The sequence below is a fragment of the Thunnus maccoyii genome, chromosome 17 (genome assembly GCF_910596095.1).
Source record: "Thunnus maccoyii chromosome 17, fThuMac1.1, whole genome shotgun sequence".
NCBI classification, from domain to species: domain Eukaryota; kingdom Metazoa; phylum Chordata; class Actinopteri; order Scombriformes; family Scombridae; genus Thunnus; species Thunnus maccoyii.
This window is the reverse complement of record NC_056549.1, coordinates 7741827-7768233: the sequence shown is the minus strand read 5'-3', so window position 1 is coordinate 7768233 and position 26407 is coordinate 7741827. Positions and strand designations below refer to the sequence as shown.

Sequence of the window (26407 nt, the reverse complement as noted above, 5' to 3'; positions counted from 1 at the left end):
TTATTCTGGAGAGGTGAAGATGTGCGTCAGTTTTTGTTTTGTTCTTTTTCACGAGTGCGCTATTGGATTACACTGCATGTATGGGGGAAACTATTGATTTTTGTATGTGATCAGGATACTTGAGGGATTTTGTTTGTTGTAACACAGTTAGTATTAATTTGTTTGGTAAGATTTTATACTTATGCATTCAAGATCATTTTTGACTGCCTGAATGCTTATTTATTTAAAGACAGGATATTGTTGACAATGAAAAGCTAAATCAACTTTTATATTGTTGTTAAATAAATTTTAATTCAGCTCTTTGTCAACCAATGTGTGATAAATCTGTGTATAGATTTGCATACCAATAAGATCGTAAACCAAGAAAAAGTTTCATTGATATAGCTTTATTCTCTTGTACATTATATATATCATACTAAAATAAACACAAGTTAAAAAATGAACAAAGAAACTGTACAAAAAAATGTATATATACTACATCTTAATTACAGAACAGTCTACTGTCCAAAAAAGGCACTAAATTCTGAAATGGGCAATACAGTAATTTTGAACATAACTAGATTTGAGATTGATACAACAGCATTCAGTCCTCTTTTTCTGAGCTATATTGGGATGAAGTGGATGGTGTTTCACTGGGGACACAGAAGGACATGTAGACATGTTGACCCTGACACACCACGAGAGGACACCCCTTCAGAGTAAGCACTACCACTGGAGTACACACAACATTGGGCAGGGGGAAAGCCTGTCTCAGGTTTCAGTCTGTATTTTGGATTAATCAAATTTCCTCCTGGAAAAGCAACAAATCTTATTCACTTCTTGAGCACCTGACAGCTCTTTCTTCCACCCCATAAACATTGCTTTCAAGCTTGAACACTCACATAAAATACTGGTGGATTAAAACTTGTATTTGCTAATTGGGCTTCACACAACATGAAGGCAATTCATTTAAAAGTGTCTTAAAGTGAGAGAATAATCTCAAAATGCACTCTTTTCCTTCCACGCACGACTAATTTTACTATTTCTAAACAGACAATATTCTTTGTGTGGGGAAAGAACGTCACACCAAACTCCACAGTAAAATTCTTCCAAATTAAACAAAAAAGACATTTTTTAAAATCAGTTTTAAGCGCAAGTAGCCATAAACACAGTAAGTTAGCACCTTGTTCCATCTCTTCTACTTTTTTAAGTACTTAAGTTCCTATAAAGCTTCAGATATGCAACACATTTTACCAAATGGCATAATCCAAACACAATTTTATTGTGTTTCCATTAACTTCAATAGTATGGACGAGATGGGAGTTCTGCACTGAGTTTTTATATAAACCTAAATGAATTAACTCTCTAATCAGTTATGTGTCTGCAAGAAGGCCAACATTAAAATGCTAGATTTCACTATGGAGTTAGGTGTGGCGTTATTTTAAGGAGAGAACAGCACATACTGGGGATCTGATTTAATATGATATGGTGTGTGAAGCAGCTGTACTGAAATGTTTTTTTTCACACCAGCCCCATTTATACTACATTGGACGTCTGACGTTTCAAGGAAGGCTCGGGGGGAGAGAAGGTTATATTTCAAGCTTAGTCAACAGCGATACTTAGATTTTTATAAGGTGCATCATCGTTTGTCTTTCACAAAATAGCTTACTAACTCAGACACACACAGGGGAGACTGTTGTTCAGTCAAATAAGGGATGACAAAAAAGAAAAAAAAAAACAAAAGTGTAAATGATAATAGAAAAATAAGTCAGGAGAAATTAAAAAGCATGATTAATTTAACAATAAAAGCATGTTTCATTTCAAAACATATGTCATTATTTTATACATTACCATAAAAAATGAGTATAAATACATATTGTTTTTATCTTTCAACCCTTTCTTTTTGAAACACAGGTCCCAGTACTGAGTCACTGTATTGCAGCTTCATACACATTGAAGCAGTATATTTAAATAGAGCTTTACTAGACTAGAGCCCAGAGCCTGGAGAGTTTCTACAAGAGTGTTCAACAAGTTAACCAGGAAGCCTTAAACAAGAAACACTGTCAATATTATCAACAATAACAGATTACTTGATACACCACCAATGTCCAAATCTTAAAACATGAGGAATTTCATTACATTTCTGTCTCAGAGTTCCTGCTTATGTTTAATCCTGCTTTGTAGAGTATGTTTCCAGTTCTCCAAAACCATCACTAAGGCAGGGGCTCCTTTAAAGGAATAGTTTGACATTTAGAGAGTTAGATGAGAAGATCAATACTACGTTCAAAATGCTAAATATGAAGCTAGAGCCAAGAGTCAGTTGAATTAGCTTAGGTTAGCTTACTTTAGCACAAAGACAGGAAACAGCTAGCCTAGCTCTGCCCAAATGTAACAAAATATGCCTACCAGCACCTCTAAAGTTTACTATTTGAAAGTTATATCTCATTTATTTGTTTTTATTTGTACAAAAACAAACCATAAAAACAACAAATTGATTCCACAGTGGTTATGTGCTGTAAGCTAAATGTGAAGCTAGAGCCAGGAGATAGTTAGCTTAGCTTAGCTTAGTTAAGCTTGGCTAACAGACTGGAAGCAGAGGGAAATAGCTAGTCTGGCTCTATTCAAGAGGTTAAAAAAACAACTAGCCCCTCCTAAGATCACTATTTAACATATATCTAATGTATAAAAAGTAAATTATAAAGTATAAACATAACAAGAAGACAGGAAGTCACTCTGCACGGCTAAATAAAATAGTTCCAGTACGTAATCACCCGTAAAACCAACATGAGAGGTTTTAACACGTTTTTTTAATTAACAAAAAAGATAAAATGTGTTAATTAGTGAGCTTTAGAGATGCTGGTGGGCATTTTATTTATTTATGTACTAATACATACTTTGGACAAAACCAGGCTGTTTCTCCCTGTTTCCAGTCTTCAAGCTAAGGTAAGCTAACTGTCTCCTGGTTCAAGCACTGATACCAATGTCATATTAGACTTCTCATCTTAACTCTGGACAAGAAAATCAATCCTTTCCCAAAATGTCAAACTATTCCTTTACCCCAGAGCCAAATATGAAGCCATCAGTCTTAGTCTGAAACTGTGCTTATATTTGATAATTAGTGAGCCACCAGAAACAGGCCTTATACCTTTAAGAAACACAGCACTTTGTCTCCGCTTGTGATGTTTCGATGATCTTCAGATCAAAAGATGGTTTTGGAGAAGTTCCACCCTGGGCTTAAAAAAAAAAAAAGAAGAAGAAAAAAAAACAGTGGAAAATGATTTCCAATATTACCACTTTAAGTGTCTTTGATTCTGATTCCCTTCAAAGTGGTGCTTTTACCTTTGAGGCTATATAGATAAAATAAAAAAAAACCCTCAGAAGTTCCTCTGATATTCTAATTTCATACCAATGACATTTTTAAAAAATCTTCTGAAAGCACATTCTTTAGGCTATTATAAAGAGGCAGCGTCACAGAACAAGTAGTAAATAGCTGAGGGGTATTTTATCATTAAATGTCTGGCTACTATATCTATCTTTACCGACACAGGCCTGCTGTAGTGTCAAGCCCACATACGACGCACACAGTGGCTCAAGAGGCTTCACCGAGCGCGAGAAAAAAGAAATGTTTTGTTCGCCAAAGGAGTTAGTAGAAATCACTTTGGATGAACCTGAACACCATTCTCAGATCAGTCTCTGGTGCTCAAGACTGTTACATCTCAACTAAACATTAAAAATGGACCTAGAGTCAGCATCGTAAGAGCCTTTTTAGTATCTTTTCCTTTGGCATGGATGACATTTAAAACAAAAGCACAAATCCCCGTTATTAGATATCATAAGTTTGCTTGATTATCACATTGACCCTTAATTTGATTCTCATAGCCTCAAGTACTTAACAATACAATAGTGTCACTGGGAAGCTAAATATCAAGGCAAAATGATTGTATATCCAGTCGGCATTTAAGCTTAAAAAATAAAAATAAAAATAGAAACGCAATTGAAAGAACTAAAACCATTGCTGCTGTTGGATGGAAACCTTAAAACTAACATTTTTCTTTTTGATGTGGACTAAAATAATTCATGATCATCTTATATATGTGCAGAGTAGTTTTTCTGATCCGTTTTCTGTCAGAGAAAAATAATTAAAAACCTGCTGTATACTGAGAATAAAAAAAAAAAGGCATGGTCGTATGAAATTAAGGCTACTTTTCTTTTCAGGAGGTTTTCATCCAGCAGCGGCTTAACTGTAGGAGAACAAACAGCCATTCCACTGAGGAATGATAGCTATAGAAGGTAAATGACAGTGACTGGACACTTCGGTCTGCCGATATGATCCTTTCTGACCACCTCAGTGCCGGAGAGGGAGAGAAGGAAACTCTCTCCGTCTGTCTTTCCCAAGACAATGGCTGGAGGCTGCTCTTCCAACAAATTGCACAATGAAGAAGGTGAATTTTGAGGGTACGTAGGTAGGTAGGTAGGTAGGTAGGTAGGTAGGTAGGTAGCACACCATGAGGTGAGTGTGACTGAGAACCATAAGAACCATATATATTATATATACAGTATACGTTATTTTTCTGAGGTTGACGTTGAGGTGAGATAGACTGAGGATCGGCTCAGACAACCAGGCTGGAGAGGGAAGAAGGGGGGATAAGGAGGAGAGTGTGGATGAGGAAGAGGAAAGAGAAGAGGTATCCTGTGAGGAGGGAGAAGCAATCCCAGACAAGGGCCACCGTTTTTGGGGACTGAAGGCCTGTATTGCTCCCTTTTTCTTCTTTCCGTAGGGGACTTGGAGATAAGAGGATGTATTAGTGACCCATTTCCGTCAGCTGTGTCAATACATTGGGCAGGGTGGGGTGAGGGGAGGGGAGGGGAGGTAGGGAGAGAGGGGGGTAATTACTGTTTACATGGACTCTCTGGGAGGAGGGGAGGGGGAAGCCGAGAGAGGAGGAACAGTTGGCAGGGGGCTGGCTGAGGGACAGATTCAGAAGGTTTACTAAGTAGCGTTATTTTGTTCTCTTTATTAAGCCCCCCTGTCTCCCACCTTTTCTACTCCTCCTTCCCTTTCCCCTCCCGACTCTTTTCATTTCTCTCGTCGCCTCCTCCATCCCAGTTCCTGTGCGGGTTCATTCGTCCTCCAGGGACTCCGTCTTGATGTCGCTGGGGACCCCTCCGGTTCTGGACAGGGCCAGGATGGTGTGGTTGACGGCGGCCATCTCCACAGCCAGAGAGATGGGGTCCTGGTGCTCGCTGTGTGCTGCGCTGTCGTCCTGAGACAGGGAGGGGCGGTGGGAAGACCAAGGACCAAGGTCAAGGGATGAAATAGCCAGAGGTGTTCAGAATGAGTTCAGCTCAGGAGGAAAAAAAAGAAAAGAAATAGGAATTCTACCTGTAGTAGATGGATTAATGTTGCTTTCTTGTTTTTGCCATCATGCTGACAGATTCTAATCAGACTTTACTGTAGAGCTTAAAGGTTCTCTGGAGTTTTTCAGCACTAGTAGCGCTATGGAGCATTTTTACAAGTGGGTCCAAAGTGAGTATCTTCCACAGTTCCACTTTTTCAGTACAAAACTCAAAAAACTTCTTTGTTTTACAATCCCTCCGCTGCAGCTCAGCAAAGAAACTGTCTAGAGAAGCAAAGTTTGCAATAAAAAGATTGTAACTTTGGAAAATTACTTGACTACTACTTTGGCTAACTGACTACTGAAGCCTTACATTAACTGTGGCTGAACTTACCTGAATATATTTTTTAGCACAAAAAGAGGAATGCGGATTTTGTCCCTCCATCACTTCCATTGGAAACACATTAGTAACAGACCTCTTCATCTTGCAGCATCTAATAACCCTTTCAGTGTACATATGGGCATGTGAATACTGTCTTTAGATTTTCAATTTGAAGTCACAGATGAAAGATAAGTATCAAATCAACATTTATATGATTACTCTACACTGACGGCTACTGAAAGACCTGCAATCAGTCTCGTATTATGATGAAAGGACCTGTAATTTCGCTTTGCCTCTTTTCAGAGTGGACTGTATGTCAGTGCTCCCAGCAACACAAAGATCAAAGTTGTATTTGATAACTGTTGACAGTAATCGATTGGCATGATGGCAAAAACAGAGAAAACATGGTTGAAGAGGATTTTTTTTTTCCCCCTCTTAAACATGGGTGTGCATGGTTAGCATGTTCCTGCAGGAGGAGGTACCTGTGTTGGCGAGGTGGGCTCCAGTCGGTAAAGGCCAAATGGTCGGCTGAGAGGTCTCTTGTCAAAATAGGGCAGGTCACATGGCTGGAGAAAGTAGAATTACCCTTTTAGTTAGGTAGGATTCAAAAGCATCGACTCAAGTTTTAATTTGAGAAATAGTTCAAAATATCTAGACTGACTTCTTCTCCTTCACAATGACCTCAATTAATCTATCTTGACACATTCACTATGTGATCATCACATATTAGCTGCACTTTAACTGACTGTTCTTACTTGCGGCCTTCACTTGACCTGAGGGTAAAGATTTTGCATGTTGTGCAACTGAGAGTAAAGCTGGAGGGTTTAAATTGAAAGACAATCTTCATCTGTAGGTTTCTAGAATAATACAGAGCATTGCTGCTTTGTTTCCATTGGTAACAGGAAAAAAAAAGAAGAAGAGAGTGGGCTTTTGTTGATGTGCCTTGAGCAACAGTTTCAAAAAAAAAAAAAAAAAACATTCCTCACAATGATCGGGAACTTTATGTACTTTCTATATCTGGGGAAAAATATATTCAGTTCATCTGAAGGACAGATGTTCAGTCTTTCAGCGTTTTTGCAATTCGTCTTTTTGTGTGAATCTGTGAGAACACATTAACCAAAGAGAGGGAATCTAATTAATAAAGTCAGCTGATGTATTGTTTGGTAAGAACAAAAAGACATGTAAAATGCATAATTACATTTGACTAATGACTGGAATACTGACTGTTGTCCAAGAACAGAGTGAGCCTTTTGCCAAGGGATGAATGTGGATGGCTGACAAGAGGCTATTCCATAAAAACAAATGGGAACAATGCTTGTTGAAGAAATATATAAAGAAATTAATAAAAATCTGACACAGTACAATAAAAAATGAAAACATGAAGCTGTAACATAAGGAGAAGTGACATCTTTCTCTTTCCTCAGGCCGGTCGTATACAGCACTGTTTGGAACATAATCTGGTTTTATGTGTCTTTGGAGATCATTAATCATTCTCTACCTGCTCTGAGAAGTCGTTCCCATCAATGTCGTCGCTGTTGGAGTGTCCCCCTGGACTCTGGACGTCTATTCCATGACTCTCCAGGATTGTGGCTTCTTGGAGGAAGAGGATGGATTGTTAGATTTACGATATATCAATGATAATATCCCTAATAATATCCAAACCAGGGTTACTTATACCCCAGGGCGTACTTCTGCAGTTGCCAGTGGCTATGTGGAGAGATTGTGGAGCAGCTGAACTAATTTGAAAAAATTGAAATTACGATTTTATTTAGAAAATATATATCACCATATCGAGTTAGCTGTAACACCTGAACGCTAACTGTTGTGCATGACAACTAGTTAGCAAGCAGAAAGAGAAGTCTAAACAGTTAGAAAAGTAATGAATAAACTGTTTAGATGGCTTGAAGTAGAGGATAAATGGTTAAAATAGATAGCTAAAAGTAAACAGTTGAAATAGTAAGCTATCTTAAAAGGTAATAAATTAGTTAAATGCTAATGAATAAATGGTTTAAATAGATAGCTAAAATGAAACAGCTGAAATAGCAAGCTAGCTTAAAAGGTAATAAATTAGTTAAATGCTAATGGATAAATGGTTTAAATAGACAGCTAAAATGAAACAGCTGAAATAGCAAGCTAGCTTAAGGGTAATAAATTAGTTAAATGCTACTGGTTTAAATAGTCAAAAGAAATTGTTAAATTGTTGAAATAGGTAAAAGTAATAGATAAATGGTTTAAATAGTTAGCTAAAAGTAATAAACAGTTGAAATAGTAAGCTAGCTTAAACTAATATATTTAACTAATACATTAGTTAAATGCAAACATTAATGGATAATTGGTGGAAATACTGTAAAAAAAATAGTTAAATTGCTGAAATAGCTAAAAGTAATGAGTAAATGTATGAAATATTTAGCAAAGAGTAGTGAATAATTGATTGAAATAGCTACAAGTAATGGATAACTAGTTCAAACAGGTGATGGATAAATGTTTGAAATAGCTAAAAGTAATGGGGAAATGGTTAAAATGTCTCATTTTTGGCACTCTAATGGCATTAGTATGAAAGCAAATTTGACTTAATCAACCTAGACAATTCAATTGAATGAAAACAATATTATAACAGTATTCCCTTTCGTGTAATAGACATGTAATTTTAAATTAATCAAATGAATTTGGAGCATGGTGGGTGGTGTGGTGAAGGAGTAATTGAGTTCATCTGACCAGGTTGTGGGGGTACATCAGGTTTGCAAATTACCACATATTAGCACAGACTTTGGCCAAATTATATTGCCACTTTTCAGTGGCTGTCTTCTCTACTGATCCATTTAGCAAGCAAGTAATGGAGTTTCTGTTCTACAAATGTAATTGGCATATAGGTTAATGCAAGTGGCAAGAGTTTTTTTTTTTTTACTTCATAGCAATTAAGACAATACTTTGCTAGAGGTAATCACAGGCGACTCATAGGTGACTGATCAACAATCAACCTAATTATAGTGATGTAATGAATTAATGATGGACCATTTAATGTATCAAAAATATTGTGGATGTAATTAAAACATGCAGTGTGCTGTAATCACAAGTCTTTCAAGGACATCTGTGGTCCCTCCCTAAAGCCACATTACCAATGTTAGCCCGTCTCTTGATCTCTTTGCGACGGTTGGCGAACCAGTTGTAAACTTTGAGGGAAGTGACCCTCTCCAGATCAGACAGCTTCTTCCCTGAAACAAATGACATGACAGTTTGATTAAACTCAACGCATCTTCTATCACTTTCTAAAATTCTACCTGACACTTTTTCTATCATCACAATGATAACTTGTTTTGTCTCAGGTCTGTTCTAATATTTTTTATTTTACTTCTCCCCTGCCCTCTGCCCCCTCACATTGTCAGTTCCTCTCTTATCTGTGCTTAGATTGTTTCATAACCGATGGTGGTTAAATGACTGTTGAAAGGAAATAACTTTACACCACTGCACGAGGAGGAACAGATGCCTCACAGATGTTTGGTTGTAAAATTCAGATCACAGTCACAGAGACATTAGATCCAAAAATGCCCTGAACACAAAGCTCTCTGAAAGGACACATTTTAATAAGACATAACATAGATATACAGTATATGCATGTTGGCTGTGGGTTGCTGTTGGACAAATCCACCATTTCTTGGTAAGTAAGCCTGGCAGTGGGTAACATGCATTATTACAGGCAAACACCTACTTGCCCTGAGCAATTCTGTCTATTATTTTCGACTACCACCTACTCAGTTATCCCAGCCACAAAACATGTTCATATGGTGCTATACTGCATTAGTGAGTTAAAGGTATGAAGAGATTTACAAAAAGCAGATTATTTACCAGCTCACACTGGTCGACAATGCAGATTTACTTATTATGTTTAGTAATATAAGTTACATAATTGCTATCATGTTACTATGTTGGTCTGTGACATCTGGAAAGTTACAGATTCCAGCTTTAATATAAAAAAATGTAACCTCCTCTTGGGCTGCAGCGAACAGTTATTTTCATTATTCATTTCATTATTATCTATCGATTAATTTCTTGATTTATCAATTCATTGTTTGCTCTATAAAATACCAGAAATAAACATGCATGACAATTTTCCAAAGCCCAAGTTGACTTACTCATATTCCTTTCTTTGTGTGACATTAAAAAAAACCCAAAGATATTCCATTTACAATCAAACAGGATTGAGAAAACCAGAAAATATTCCCATTTAAGAAGCTGGAACCAGTGAAATTGGGGCATTTTCTTTCCAAATTTAAATCAATCAGCTACTCATGTCAGCTCAGTAACCTATCAAATGAATAAATGTCAAAGATGCATTACTGACATTGTGTAGATAGGGATAATTTCCATAATAATATTCAGAATACTCTTGTTTATTATTTGCATGTTACACATAAACACTCCTGGTCTCTGTGGTTTACCTGGTTTCTGAATAACAGCATTGCAGGCGTTTGCTATCTCCTCCCTTTTGGCCTCATCTGGATACTGGTTGTCGTTGAAGTAGCTATAAATAGCAGAAGGGTCACACTGATTAAATTAATTTCACTACACAAGGACGATGTCAACAAGCCGGCGTTACTGCTGTTTGTTGTGACGCAGTACAACCAAGCCAATATTGAGAGTGTATGACAACAGTCAGGGGCTTTGTTTCCTCACTGTCCGGCAGTTTTATAGAACAGGCTGCAATATTTCCTTGATTCCTTGTGGAAATCATCGAGAAGTTATGAAACAAAACTCCCATCTATCATCTTTTATCTACTGTTCTTAAAAATCCGTATTTTCCTTCCCTCCTCACCTCTCCATCACAGCCAGGCACTCTTTCCTCCAAGTGAAGCGGCTTCCCCGACGCAGCCGGAAGGTTCCCGGGGCAGTAGTGAGGGGCGGCGGGGTTTGCCTCCACTCCATGTCCTCCAGAGGCAACGGAGCCGGCCGCATGTTCAGAGTGGCACCTGGAGCAGGAAGTGGCACAATCACTGGTAAAGTTAAAACTGAAGATACTACATCTGTCATCAAGAGTCAACAGCCACAATCGGCCACACAATACACAGATGTGTTTGTGGTTTGGATGCACAAAACTGCCTGTAAAAGTTCTAAAAATGTAGCGATAATGTGTAGAGGCTGTTTTGACAAATGAACTGAGCACAGCACAGCTGCCAGCGAGCCTACTCCTTCATGAAAATGTATGCGAGGATGCACGTTGCCTTTTGCAAATCTAACAATATATTCTTATTATAAACTCGTCTGAATAGTGCTGACAAGGACTCTGCTGCCTCATCTGAAGTCGTGACCGCAGCAAAAAAGAAATCCACACAATGAGATTTGATTTGCACTCTTTTGCAACTCTTAAAACTGGCCACATAACAGTTCAGAGCTCAGAGATATTACGGGGTCAGAAGCTTATTTGCAGTGTCAAAACCTAATCTGACACGGACATTGTGAACGAGCCCTAAATGGGTCACCCTGCAACAGTCCAGGTTAACAGGACGGCATGAATGGGGCATCAGTTTTCTCTGCAGCAGTGATGGAGGCGTGTGTGTGTGTGTGCAGGGCAGGGCTGAGCTGAACTGAGCTGAGCTGGGCCGGGCTCAGTCTGGCCATAAATAGCATAGAGCAGTTTCCAGTGCTGACGGTGCTGGCAGGGCTCCACCGAGGAACATGCCGCAGAGGACGAGGCGTGGGATGTCTGCTGCCTGGCTATAGGTTGATACAGCAGGCGTGCGCATATGCATATGAACAGCGGGGATCCGAAGCCAGCATGAGGCCTGTTGTTTTTGCTGTTAACCATCTACAGTGCAGTCTGGATTTAAGGTTGAAAAAAAAACAAAACAAAAAAAAAAAACGTGTGCAAGACAACTGATTTTCAGCTTTTGCAGAGACAACGGCAACCTAATCCTACCAAGACAAAACTTAAGGCTACTTTTAATCCTTCTACTTATGTGAACTCTGCTTTTTTTAATGAAAGAGTTTAAAAACGCTGACTTAGACTTGACTTACTTGTGACTCGCAGGCAAAAATATTTCAACTCTTAAGTTCTTTATTGTTCTGGAACAATAAAAAGTAAGACGACAGGCCTCGCATATTTTACTGGGAGCGTTTTTTTTGTTGTGTATTTGATGATCGAACGTGACAATCCACACCGACTTGTGTGTGTGACTACGAGACCCACGATGTCACACCGTCTATATGTTGTGAACTTATTAACTCTATCCATAATGATTCATCAAGGCCACCAGTTTCAGTATCAATTGTCTGGTGTCACTGTAGACACACAGAGGAAGTGAAATACAGTGAAATACTGAATCACTAACTAAAAAGAATGCTGTTTTGTTTTTGTATACTTCTCACTTGAAAACTACAGTTTATTATCTCAGGAGCTGTGCTGCCACAACAGAGGTTAGAGTCCGTGTAGTTTGAATGGATGCTTACATGCCGCTGATGTTGCGTGTGTGTATATATTTTCCAGTTTGGCCGTTGTGGTGAAAGAACTGATTTAAACCTGAACTTCAATCTCGACTAGCGATGTGCGTGCGAAGATGTGTGAAACTGAGTAAGCACTTTGCCTCTTCATTTTATTTCAAACTTGACTTTCGACTTCATCTGACACACCTTGACATAAACTTGGAATTTCCCCAAAACACTTAAAAATGTTTTTTTGGCTATTTTGCATTTGGCAGGAATTTTCACAGTAGTGTATGTCCCAGAAGGATCTTAATTTGTTGGACTGTTTGCTTATAAAAGTTTATACAACCAACCAGAGCAACAATCACAGGACAATGGGTGGTAAACATTCAGTCATACCCTCTTAAACCACAATAACACTGAAGACATTGTTGTTGTTGGCTAAAAGGAGCGTCCTATCCTCTTATCTCAACAGTCGTTTCACGAGGCTGGATGCTTCTGCTAACATCTTAAGATATTCAACAGAATGGAATTGAGGCATCATATCAATCACATCTCACTGCACCACATTTACCACAAGATGCTGACTACCCCTACTTATCTCATTAACAGTCTAACAGGAAACTGCAGGCAGCAGAGTGTTTTCCTACTGTGCTTCCCTTCTTTGGAGCGGCCTCCCCGCTGCGATTACTGAGGCGGGCTCTTGTGCCATCTTTACATCCAAACTCATCAACTTTTCTTTACTTGGTCAACCGCAGCTTTGCACAAGTATTCAGAGTGACGACATGCGGGGAATAGATGGTTTCATTTCATGGTATGAGGGGATGCCTTTCCAAGTTTTGGTTTCTTTTTTTTTTTTTTTTTTCTTTTAAACACAGTCCTTCAGTGGGCTATAATAATAATAATAAAAAACCTAACCAATACACATGCACTAAGCAGCAGTGAGCAGATTGAAAAAGCTCAGATGTACCTGGAGTGGTTTTCTCCAGCGTGTACCAGCGGTAGAAGGCCCGTTTCTTCTGCTCGCTCAGGTCGGAGCCGTGCTGCAGCAGCCAATGGGAGATCCTGCTCTGGCTGATGCCTGGAAAGCAGCCAGACATCGAATTACAACAGAGGTGTTTTTTTTCTTTTTTTTTCTTGCATCAGGCCCCAGCGCAATTTGTAGACAACCTTTAGAAGAATTCAAGAGACACAAGGGTATACAAGAGGGAAAGGTGTTTTCTCTCTCCTTAGCTCTGAATTTATTTCTTCTCCGATAACTTGTCTCTTACACGACCTGCAGTCACTGAGATACTGCTGGGCCCTTCAACTGGTTTCTACTGGTTGCCAATCATTTGTTAAACTGCAAATCAGAGTTTGACTGATATGATTTTATAAATGTACAATCTTTGCATTGTAAAATAGTCACCGATTTAAGTGGAAACAGACAACTTTCCACCCCTAGCATCACAAAGTGCTGGATCGCTTTCCCTTTTCCTCAGAGCGTAGCTCAGAAAAGAAACGATCAACACCACTTTGGAAATAAAAAAGGAGAAAGAAGCATGTTCACTGAAGAGATGCATTCAAATTGTCACAATTTTATATTGAATTTGGGAACAGGCAAAAGCTTTGAGTAATATTATTGCTTTGTGCAAACAAGTAACTACAGCAGGGGTTGGCGTAACGTTAGAAGAAAACAGGAGAAAAAGGGGAACCAATCTAAACAACAACGGTGTCTTTATTTATAGCTGTTACATTGTGCAATCAACATTTACTTCATAATGATGAGTGAAAGTAAAAAAAAGTTTGTCTATTTCCACTTCAACCGATTCATTTATGACAGAAAAACATGAAATACATTACCACCTATTGTACATTTACAAAAACATTATCAAACAGTTTGAGCTAATTCATATTCAAAATACAATGTGCAATAAAATTTAAATTTGTTGTCAAGTTTTGCAGACATTTTGTGACTGTTGTCAAGGAGAAGCCTCTATAATATTTGTAATAAATAAGTGCCCAATATTTCTTTTATGGCTGATGTTGCTCTTATTTACCTGAGAATTAGTATACCTAACAGCTATTACAGGGTTACAGAGGTTACAAATTCATGTGAAAGTGGAAAATTCAGCTTCCAACTGGATCCTACTGAGAGTCCAAACCAGTAGTAACACAAAGAAAATATGAGGAGAGCTGTTTGTTTGTTTGTTAAGTGTTGGCATTTGTGCACACATCCTTTGTATAAAAGCCTCCTCTTTGACATTCCTTGAATTGCTGAAGTAGTTTCAGTTTAAACTGAGGAGCTGAACATTGAAATTATAAGTCTGGTGAAGGTCTATATTTTTCCTCATTTCCAAGGAATTCCATGAAAAGGCCAAAACAAACAATGAATTGATTCAACTAACTGTGTGAAAGTGTATCCAAAGTCTCCATTTATGACCCGTTTTTAAACATTTACATCTTCAGTAGGAACCAACGGGCTTGTGGCTGAGAGTCTCAGACTATTAAGAGACAGACTAATGCATTGTTGGTTTTAGCTCTTTTCATGGATTTGTTGACAGTAAGAGTATTACCAGCCTTATAATAAACATGGGTGATAGATAAAGTGATAGTCTGGGTGCAACAAAGTGTCATTAAAGAGAGCAAGTTACTAACCAGTGACTTGTGCCACAACTGCCTGAGAGATCCTTCTGTTCCCCAGGAACGCTTTGATCTCCTCTTTCACCATACTGCTGTCCCTCCTGCAAACACACACAGAAACACCACTTCATAAACTGTCAGCGACAAAACCCTGAAGTACCAATGTTCAGCTCTGGTGAAAAGCTGTCGTACCATCATTTACCCCAACAACAACAACAAGTAAAGCTTAAATGTTGTTTGTTCTGTCATGGATTTTATGCTCCTTTACATCAGAGTCAGACTATTCATTTGGTACACTGTACAATAACTGACTCCCTCTTTTCAAGCGACATAATCAAATCTGTTTTTCTGTTGTACATATTCATGGGAAAACCGTAAAACAAAGGCTACATTTTAATCTGGGCTGAGTTTGGATGGCAGTTATTGGTGTATTGTTCTTTTTTTTATGGCTCTCATATAATCAACGTTGCATTTCAGAGAAACACAAAGGCAATGAACTATGAATTAGAATGAGCCGAGCCACAATCGAGTAATCTATATTTTCAAAATGTATTTGGCAGATAAGTTTCTACTATCTCAGTTCTCAGCAGGGGGAGGGAGAGAAAAAAAAAAAAAACATGTACAGACTTGCAGGAATGGAGGGTGGTGAGTGAACATGTGCAGTCACACAGTGTACCCACCCTGTTTTCTGGCATCAAGCCCAATCCCCTCCCCTATACATACACAATAAAACACACACACACACACACCCCAACAGGCTTATTACTGTCTTGGCTTAATTCCTCACCCTGGTACAGATAGCTGGCAGATTGTGAACACCTGTCAAATGTAAACTGGTTGGTGTATTTTTTACTAATAGTGCAAAACAAAACTAGTACTTTTTTTTTCCAGAAGGTGTTTCCAGTGGGCGCCTACCCCCCCACCCGCCTTAAACAACCCCGGTGCTCAAAACATACAATCACAGCATCCTTTGAACCAGTCACTATCCCAGACTCAATACAGTCAAAATGGAGAACTCTGTTAGCATATTTCTGAAATGAAAATGCGTCACGACTCTTGACACCCGGCATCAGTATTCCTCCACACCAGTCTCTTGCGGCAGCTAAAATTAGAGTTCAAAAACGCTGCTTGTATCGACACCAGTGAATCAATGTAGCACAAGCTGCTGTACAAGACTGAGGAAGAGTGGGAAGTGGAGGAGAGAGGAAAGGAGGAGGAGGAGGGGGAGGAGGAGGAGGGGGGAGAGATGTGTTGCCAACTCAAAGGCCGAACCCCCTGCAGAGATGGAAATGTGCACTTAAAAGTGAGAAAACTCAGAAGGGCACCGTGGGATTGTTGACAAGCTGAAACGGTGTGCCCCTGCCCCCGCAGCCCCTGCCGAGCAAAAACGCTGGAGAGTCCTACAGGCGAAGAGGACGAGGGCTTTTGAACGCTACTTAACTTCTTGGGCTGTCTAAAGAGGACATGTAATTTAATGCAGAGGCAGCGTGAATGAGCGACGGGACAGCTAGCGCGGTGCCGAGGATAGAGCCTGAGCTCTAAATGCCTATTCTTATTCTGACTGTTCATACAGGGCAGCAGGAAGGCAGCAGAGGCCCACAGCAGTAAGAGGAGGAGGAGGAGGAGGAGGGGGGGGGAGGAAGAGGAGGAGGGGACTAATGTGTAAAGTTCTTAAGAGGAAGAGAGGAACATGTGGATTGTGATGGATTGTGAACAATGAAACTGTCAGAGTAATGGCGCTAAGTAACTATTTTGAGCATGTGATTTCAAACCTTATGTTATTTAGTGTTATGTGATTTCATGTTATATTGCCAGGTGGAGACATTAGGTGCAAGACTGAAAGGCTCCAGGCCCCCCCAACCCCCCCACCACCACCACACACACACACACACACACACACACACACTCTAACGTCTGCCATAGAATACTTCCCTTTTTCTGTAATAAAGTCTTTGTTGACAGTGTACATACTCTCAAGAAGAACGCCTTAATGCCCATCTCTGCTCTTTTGATAAATCACAGGATGTGCTTCTTTACATGGAACATAATGTACAAAAAAAAAAAAAAAAAAAAAAATTACTTATCACAGCTGTCATGTGGTAGCCAGCACTCTGGAACAGACAACGCCTGTGTGCACACACACTCCACCTTTTTCTGTTCCTTCTTTATTTGTTCAGCTTTGCATCTTTACTTCTCTTTATCTAGTTAATTAAATGCACCGATTCAAAAGTATAAAAAAAAAAAAAAAAAAAAAACACACACACACTCGCTATTCACTAATGTAGAGCTACAATTGCTCGATCAGCCAATCGGCAGAGAGCCAGTCGGCAGCTATTTCATCAAATGTCACTGGTTCCAGCTTTTCCACTGTGAGGGTTTGCAGCCTTTATTTGCCTTATGTGATAGTAAATTTAATACCTTTGGACGGTTGGTTGGACAAAATAAGATGTGAATGTGTCACCTTGAGCTTTAAGAAATTGTAATGTGCGTTTTTCACTAATTTTTTTTGACATTTTATAGACCGGAAAAAACAAAAATAAAAATCAGCAGATTTTTGTGATAGAGAGAAACGTGGAGGGGCTGGCTCTGTTGTTATCAGCTGTAGCTGTTACATGTCAAGACTATATGGCCTACATAAAGTGCACGAGAGTTGTGATTGGTTTGTTTCCACATCCTGCTGATAGTGAAGACAACGAGGAGCAGGTTGAAGACAACATTTGTTCAAACCGCTAGATGAAATGTGGCTTTTCTGATCTAGCAGACATTGCCAGTTGAAATGTCCTTTTTGCTGTGTCTGTCACAGAGATAAACATACATGAACAACATTGCCTGATAACATGCGACGTACCGATCGAGGGTTGCAGTAGCTCTACAACAATCAAATGTTTAAGAGGGATGCGAGCCAGATTTTTCATATATTACTGCAACACATCGGAGCAAATGACAAGAAAATCTCAACCGGTTCAAGCTGCATCAGTTGCATCCGTGCAAGCGAACGTGGCATGCAACTAATCAATCAGCAGTTTATTTCTATAAATCACCTTGATTATAGACTGGATAAGAAGCTTTTCAGAGCAAAAAAAATATGGAAAAATATGTTTATACTACATTAATGGGTTAACCATCTTTGGATTAGCTACTGTGCTACTGATTTAGCACCACATTCCTATCAAAACCGATGCATCAGAACCACAGATATCGTTGTTTCTAATCCATGAATTCATCTTGCGTGTCAAAACCTGATGTCTGCATTACCCACAATGCAACTTGACCACCGACAGTTTGGTTGGAGATTCAGTTATGATACACAAAACCTGTAAATAGACTATGATGTGTAAAAGTTCCCCTTTTAAACATGAGCTTTTTTTTAAGCTTATGTCGTGTTAAACATAGAACTTTATATTTAAATTGAAGCGTTCAATTACAGCCACTAAACTGAAGTGACAAAGTTTACTCTACTGCTGTTTTCCATGATCAAGAATGAACACTGAATCTCAGATTTTTAGCCAGCCAACACTAACAGGAAAAAGTGCTCCGAAAAAAAGAGAGAAAATCTGCAAATCTACAATTCCAAACTTTATCTGCAGATGAACATCATGTGATATGATCAAAAGCTCCCAAACAACTATTAACTGGACCTTTGGGTAAGACTTTTAACTCAACTGTGCTGTTTCCGAGGTCAAGAATGAACTTTGAAACTCAATTTTGTTAAGCGTGTTCCAACAGCAGATGCACACAATGCAGCTTCAGAGGAGTTTCCAGTTGGCGCCATTTAATTAACCCTGACATATACAGTACTGTGCTTTCTTGCCTCCTTGTTATGGGCATTACTGCCAAGTAGGGGTGCAACGTCGGTACACAAAATTCACAGTTAGGCATGTACCTCTGTTTTGGGGTCACAGTTCAGTACGATTTTGGTAAAGCAGGAAAGAAAGAAAGGTAGAAAATAATAATAATTTTGGTAAACATCCAACAATGGCTCATTGGCCATAACTATTTTACTTTAACAGTTTATTTGTGCTGCAGTGGAAACGGAAAACAACCTTTCTGTTTCTGCAGGGAGTCAGGACACCTGCTGACAGCTGTTTTATGCTGACTTATGGTCTAACTGTATATAAAGTATTTCAAACTAGCTCCACCTCCAGCAGCGACAACAGTAACATGCTGCTCTAACACTGATGCTTCAGTATTAATAATTTATTGGTGTCATATATAATAATGTATGGAAACATTTAAAGCCATGTTAAAAGACCATGTAACTAAGAATTGCAACAGCCTTATTTGAGCTGGATTGAGTCTCTTCCTTGTGTATCTCATGTATGTATCTGTTGTGTGTTTTAACTGTAACTGGTGTGCTTTCTTAGACAGGTCTCCCTCGGAAATGAGATTTTTATCTCAAGAGACTTCCTGGTTAAAAAAAACAAAAAACATAATCAGTCAGAGGAACCAAACCACTACTTTTACTTTCATACTTTTTAACTTTTTGGTTCTTCAACATCCTGTCTGATCACGTGAGAAATCAAATGTGTTTATAGTTGTTCTGAACGTCTTCACTCAAGCGGCTGAGTGTTGCACTCGATCAGTGTTATGGGTCTCTCATGTGTCATTCTGAAGGCAGCGTCACTACAGGGTAACCAGGGTTACCAGGGTAACCAGGGTAACCAGGCCACCTTGGCTAAGCCAGCTAGCATACATCTATACTACAGCTACGTGGTGCGCTGCCAAAACGTTCCGGGTGGAACTCGCGCTCTAGAATTATTGTTTCGCACGTCAGAGTAAGTGGATTATTAAACTATTTTGACAGTAATTGTTTGGGTCACAGAGAGGATTCTTCATACAACTGCATGTACCGAACCATAACGTCCGTACCGTGGCGGTTCAGAACGAATACACGTACCATTACACCCCTACCGCCAATACAGACAAACCCCCAACTCCAACCAAGCGGCTACAGTAACATTAAAACCATTCACAATGAAATTGCAACAGCATTTCACAGCATGGAATGACTTGAGTGAATGAAGCCTTTAAAAACACTCTAAACGCTCTAATAAGACAACCACAATCTCACATCAACATACTGAATCTACTAGAAATCTATTGTCCAGTTCTGCAAGCAACAAACTAAAGTTGGACAAATTCTTATAAAAGTTTCCAACACAAAGTTTAAACGCTTGCTTCACCCCCCCCCCCGTTACCACTGACCTCATCAGCTCCTCCACCTTATCGTCAACGTCTAGGTCTTCTTCTGTAGTTTCAAACCCGAAGGCTCGTGCTGCTGCTGAACTGTTCACTGGGTAACGAGGCGGAGACAGCTTCCCGTTAGGTGTGGCGGCTAGGCTGTCGCGCCCGTTCTGTGACAGCGCCACCAGCGAGACCGGTGAGGGCAGGATGGCAGAAGGCGGCGGCGGCCCCGGAGGCGAGGAGGTGTCATAGCTGTTGCTAGGAGACGGCGAGAGCCCCCCGCCGCTGCCGTACTGCGTCTGAGTGGCGGTGGAGATTTTGGAGGTCGTGGAGGAGGCGGAGGCTGCGGAGTGATCGCCGGTGCTGCCCTCGCCGCTGTTGATGGCGCCGTTGTTGCCGTTGCATGACACGGAAGAGGTGGTGGTTGCAGAGGCAGTGTTGTTATTGTTGAATGATGTGGTTGTATTAGAGGCAGAGTTGTTGGTGCAGCTGTTTGCCCCGCCTACTCCGTAGGAGGACGAGGAGGAGGAGGAGGAAGAGGTGCGGCGGCCGAACTTGTCGCCGTGCTCCCGGTCCAGCCGGTCCAGAGTTTCAAGCGCGTGCAGGATCTCCTGCTTGGTCATGCCGGAGCGACGCAGCCGCTGCAGCAGATCTATCTGCTCAATAGTGAAGCGCGGCTCCTCGCTGAACTCAGACATCCTGCTGCTGGATGAGAGAAAAGACAGACAGGTTGTGAGACAGAAGAGAAACAAGAGGAGGGGAGAGGAAACAGGAAATGCAGGGGGAAGTTAAAGAAAGGTAAGTAAGTGGATGTTCAAGATCTAGAAAGGGGAAACAGGAAGGGAAAGTGAGATAGAGAAAAGGAGGAGCAAGGAGGAAAGAGGGAGTCAGGCAGAAATGAGACAGATGAAGGGATGGTGGAGGCAAGGATGAAATGAGAGGATTAAGTGGGAAAGAGTGAAAAGGAACGCAGTTGCAGATGGGGAGGAAAAATGAGAATGATGGTGGAGGAGGAGTGAGGCAGAGGGAGGTAGAGGGGGGGAGAGTTAGAGGGGTAAAGTAGAAAGAGAAGAGTGGGAAAAGAGGAAGAAACCTGCAAGAAGAAAATAAAAGAGGCAGCAGATAAGAAAAGGAAGACAAGAGCGGGAGATAGAAGTGTGAAAGAAAAAGGGGAGGGAGGGGCAGGGCATAAAAATCTGCTATTTTTGGGAACCAGCAGGCAACACACGCAGAGTGCCAGAGTCACCTTGACAGCTGATGCTATCTTAACATTCTGACTGCCGTTCTTTAAGAGCTACAATATATCCCCGGCTCTGCACACCACCCACGCTGTATGTTTTTCATAAGCAATTTGCTGTGCTCAAAATCAATGCAACTGGAATCAGACTGCGGCAGATTTTCCATCTTCTGTGCCAGCCCGACCTATGCTGATATGATAAATGGTTTAAAAGGGGTCACTGGCATTTTTTTCCCCCCCTACATCTGTGTTAGACGAAACCGTGCAGAGGACAGAAAAGACATTAAATGACTTGAGACTGTAAGCGGTGTTTTGAGGTTATCGTGGAGGAAACTAATACGACAGGGATGAATATCAGTCTTTAGAGGTCTGTAACATCGAGCTTTTAAAAAGGAGAAGTACAATAAGCAGCATGTCAGACAGTCACAGTGAACACTTTGGGTCAGAAATACTTTACTACTGAACATTAACTAGTCTCTTAAGTTATCACTACGCATTTATAAAGAAGTCTGCTGAAGCTGTAAATCATTATCAAGCACGGTTACACTGGAAACCTGTCACATCCCAGCAAGATCAGCAACACAGAATTAAAAACTGCAACCGTCACTGGTTACTTTCACCAAAATACCACAGTTTTAAACATGCAAGCGGATACACTTGCACTAAGTAACTCAGTAAGTTCCTCTGATTTCAAACTAATCTATGCATTCACTTTGTACTTTGCAGCCAAAACTGTGTTTGAGAAATCATTACCCATCCTGTCCAAGTATTTAGAGTTACCTATTCACTTGGGATAAAGCTGGTTGAACTGGTTAAAACACACTCAGCAGGTTAAACACCGCAGGAAAGCAAAAATTTAATAATATAAATGCATGTCCTACACTGGATTACTGTAGGTCAGACTGGACATGTGTGCAACCCAGAAGGAGACAGAGAAAAAAAAGTTTATGACTGATGTTGCTGCTTCTATCAAAATACGAGAGGCTTTGGATCACTTTGATAACAGTCACAACAAAGTACAGGAACTCTTTAAAAGCTTACAGAAGATTCATAGAGATCAGAGCAGACTAAGGGAAAAAAAAAAACCCTTCCTTACCCTTCAAGACAGTTTGCATGCATCAAATATTTCCAGTGTAAACCAAACTCCAGTTTTCATGGCGGTTTTTTCTTAATTGTCCCAGTCCTAAAACTGGCCACAGTCTGGTCAGTATTCAGTATCTATTCCTCCTCCATGTGTTTTTGTTTTGCTGACAGTGGGGCTGTGCAGTGCGAGCACAAATCTGTCGCTCGTTTCCACACTGCAGGCGAACCGCCGGTGATGCCAGCTTTTCACGCCCAAAAGCTAACGTTAGCAAATGTTTCTGTGGCAGACGGACAATGCCCAATGTGACGTTCAATTAGCCAGCTTGCAACCCTCTAACCCCGTCTGATTTGAGTCATTTTCGTTCATGCTGCCGCTGAATTTATACTGACAACAGCCCACGGGCTTCACACAGGACGACTGGAAACTTAACATCGGCTATTTTGGTAGCATTTAGCATTGTGGAGCGATTAGCATAACAGGCTAGCCATGCCAACGCTGATACTAGCTGACGTTAGCCGCCGCCGCCGCCGCCGCTGCTGGCTAGCGAAGGTTTGATATTAATAACATCACTCTCAGTGTTGTGGATGGCTAAGTACATGACTTACCTCGGTTCAAATCGTCCACTTCACCATTTAACTTTACAACTTGTGCAAACACCCGCTGTGTGTTTTACTGCAACCGAACAATAAAGCAATTTGAGTACAGTGCCCTGTCCGACCCCTTTCCAAGGATTTCTAATCAGAGGCGAATTATTTGCCTCTCTGCTTTGTCTGTCTGACAACAGCCATATTGACAACTAACACCTCCGAGTAGCTCCGAGGGAACTGTAGTTTCACTCTCACAAAGGCCTCTACCACGCGGCGGCGTTCTTTGCACTAAAAACTACAAATCCCTACAACGAGAAGGCGCCGATGGCTCGCTGATCTACAGTTGTCACAAAAGGCGATGCAGTTTTTAATGTGGCCACAGCGGCTGCTCCTCTCAAATCTGCTGCTGGTGCTGCTGGTCAGAGCAGTGTGAAGAATTCAATCAGGCCACCTGTACCATCACACCGACCAGCCAGCCAAGTGTAATAGATTACTTTTATTTTTTATTTTTTAATTTATTTTTATTTATTCACACATACGACTGCATAAAATCCAGATAATATAAAATAAGAGATGTGTCAGGGCAGGTCATGAAGCCACAGGCTTATACAAGGGAACTAAAGGAGAAAAACAAACAATAACAAAAATAAAAGAAACACCTAAACTAACATAATTTAGGAAAATACAACAAAAAATAAATGACAACAAGAGGCACACAAAGTGAGTAGAAAAACTAACCAATCAGTAGACAACAATCCAAGAAAAACAAAGAAAAACATGAAAAACAATAAGGGGAAAAAGAAGAATATATATGTAAATATACTTAATGAAATAATTAGACATCATGAATTAAATGTGATGACAATTTCCTTTTAAAACTTTCTAAAAAAAATAACATACTGGCCATGTTTCTTTTTTTAAAAAGGGAAGTGAAGATGATCAAGCGGTCTAATATTATATGAATGAATTCGAGAATTAAATTTGCAGAAGTTGCTAAACGATGATGGTAGAGAAAAAGGCATAAACATATATTTATAAATAAACACACATATCTGATGAATATTTATGTCATATACTGAAAGAATGTTCAGTTTTCTGAATCGGGAGACAGTGGCCTCATTAGAGTCTGAGAAAGTTGCCAATCTTTTAAATACAGTTTATGAAGATTGGAGGGGTATGTATTAACGTACAGAAGATTTTTTCCCTTATAGCCTGCAGGAAATGCAGTATTTTATCGTTTAAATGGGTGCCAAAGTATTGAAAGTGATGTGGGTAAGATGATAAATTAAATTGGTGGTGCAGTAATTATCTAAGCAGAGGCATTATGATAATATCCATTTCTCTTTAAAGTTTAAACTTTGAATATCCCCTCCAGACATGTTTTTAGATATATACAAATACTCAGCTTGGAATAATAATTTGCATCTGATATGATTTTTCCACAAGTAAAGTTCAATTACCTTGTTAACATCCTTAAAATTTGACAAATCTCATCAAAAAATCCAAAATCCATAAATATGCAAATATTATAAGTTTAACTGCTGGACAGTAGTGAACTTCAGTGTAAAGTCCATTTTCAGTGTACGTGCACCGGAGACTTCAAGTTTCCACGTCACAGCCAACATACGTAAGTTGCATACCGGACCACGATTGGCTCAGAACTAGTTGTGATGTCACAATATCATACTTGTATGTACAGTATACGCCTTTAAACTCAGATTTCAGGTTAGTGCGGACAAACTTTCCACTTTCAGCAGACAATTGTGAAAAACAGACTTCTAGTGTCAGACACATCTATCAGTCTGCACAGTGAAGGCTAAACATCCAACTGAACAATAAGTGAAATACGTTTTTGAGTTGAGGGGGACTTCAAGGAGACATACAGACTCTCAGAGACGGGAGAAATTATTCCCAGCAATCACAACGATATAAATCATGGCTGGATTAACCAACTCAGGGGGCCCATTTTGCCCAGCCAGTATTTCTACACTGGAATAGATTTGTTGTGTGTTGGCTGTTTTATGATAATATGATTAAACACAGTTTTATTAAGCCAGTATAATATCAGCTGACATATTAAATGTATTGAAACTACATTTTGACAAATGCAGGAGCCATTTCTATTTCCATTTCTATTGCAGAGTTCAAAGGTTTAATTAAGAAACATTTCAGTTTTTTAATTGTGCTTTAGTGGGGAATATTAGAAAACTATTTTGTAATTAATCAAATTACCACAAAGTCAGGAAGTAACTGCTATACACACAACTTGCAAATCTAGTTTTAAAGCTGTAATTATTTTTGATTTGTTTTGTACTTACATGGAACAAATACTTGAATAAATGTGTGCTTCATCAAATTACCACAAACTAATGACTAATTCATAAATAATGCACAGTGAGTGGTAGAAATGGGAGTGTTATGGGGAACCATAACTCTGTTTCGCTCCGGGGCCCCTTAGACAGTTAATCTGGTCCTGCTGGATATTATTAATCTGTTCCTTGTGAGCTATCATATGTTGAGTCATCTCTAAAAGCTGACCCATCTAACTTTATTCTCATGACAAGGCTAAGATTAAGTTACAAATCTTGAAAACATAAAGGTTTATTTGCATATTTTGAGTTCTCAATGTTTCAGATGTGCGGAGGGGCGAGCTGTTTACTCAGCTGGTTCAAGAGGAGGAAGGTCAGCAATAAGGAGAAATTAAAAGAGGCTTAATTCTGGAGGGGAAATGGATCCAGGTGGCTAACTTAGCATGCGCATCAATTAGACATTTCGACTGAAAAACACAGCCCATTTAAGTTAACCATTAATATTTTTTGCTGTGCTGTTCCTGCTTAATTTCAGCTTGCACCTGCTTTGCCTCTGCAGAGTTGTTGCAATTATACTCCTAATATCATTCTCTGTATACTAAAAAGCAAATTTAGTGACGCTATGTTTGCACATTTTGTTTCCAATCTATACTCCTTTATTCTTCGACTCACTGTTACAAGTTTCAACTGGAGACGCAGATCAAATAAATGCGTACTTTGAAACTAAATTGTTTAAGCTCATAGGCAGGAGAACACATTTAGTGTGAGGTAAAATCCTATGAATCATAATCGTCTCATGCATCATTTGATCCAGAGGTCATGCGGGGAAAATCTGAGCAGAGCAAAGTGAATGACAAGTGCTCTGCTCTCCCTTAACAACAGTCAAAGTGCCTTTGAACAAGACAGTTAGACCTAATCTGCCTCTGTGGAGGTGTTGAGTAGACGGACACGCTTCGAAACATTTGTGTTGCACAACAGAATATGATGAATATTAATGCTGTTAAAGGAGTTGTCTATGACCCAGCAGTCATGAATAATGCATATAGACTCACAGATCTCATATAAAGTGCTTATGATGCCATAATTGCAGTCAGCTATATGACATACACTATAGCTTTCAGTTAAAATGGAAAACCACAGATTTTGTGCTTGAGGCGTGAATGCTGTTATACAGAATCTTTGCAGTTTATAGTCTTGGTAGTCATACTGCCCCCATGTGACAACTACTGTCCAAAAATAATCCTAAAGGAATAAATGAGTTAGTTTGTACTCG

At 39.7% G+C, this 26407-nt stretch overlaps 1 protein-coding gene across 6 annotated transcripts; it reads right to left on the bottom strand.

Moving 5' to 3' along the window:
* Positions 1–44: 44 nt before the first annotated feature.
* hmbox1b (homeobox containing 1 b) lies at positions 45–23173 on the bottom strand. 6 transcript variants are annotated; one of them, XM_042391032.1, is made up of 10 exons: positions 22844–23173; positions 19939–20619; positions 14749–14834; positions 13082–13192; positions 10508–10661; positions 10134–10216; positions 8814–8909; positions 7196–7290; positions 6180–6263; positions 45–5243 (listed from the first exon to the last, which is right to left on the bottom strand). In XM_042391032.1, the coding sequence occupies exons 2-10, from the start codon at positions 20613–20615 to the stop codon at positions 5100–5102; spliced, it is 1530 nt and encodes a 509-aa protein (XP_042246966.1). In that variant the 5' UTR covers positions 20616–20619; positions 22844–23173; the 3' UTR covers positions 45–5099. The 6 variants fall into 6 exon arrangements, with proteins under 6 accessions (XP_042246966.1, XP_042246965.1, XP_042246962.1 ...); XM_042391031.1 differs by having other exon boundaries at positions 19939–20622; positions 22844–23172; XM_042391028.1 differs by lacking the exon at positions 22844–23173 and adding an exon at positions 22251–22737 and having other exon boundaries at positions 19939–20622.
* Positions 23174–26407: the final 3234 nt, after the last annotated feature.

Bases quoted from the DNA above. Each gene is read 5' to 3' on its own strand.
- hmbox1b (XM_042391028.1), bottom strand. From the start codon at position 22,273: ATGCATGCAAACTGTCTTGAAGG. The intron at 13,193-14,748 runs GTTAGTAACTTG...GCTGCTTTCCAG, and splicing joins AGTTGTGGCACAAGTCACTG to GCATCAGCCAGAGCAGGATC. The intron at 7,291-8,813 runs GTAATGTGGCTT...TCTTCCTCCAAG, and splicing joins CAAGAGACGGGCTAACATTG to AAGCCACAATCCTGGAGAGT.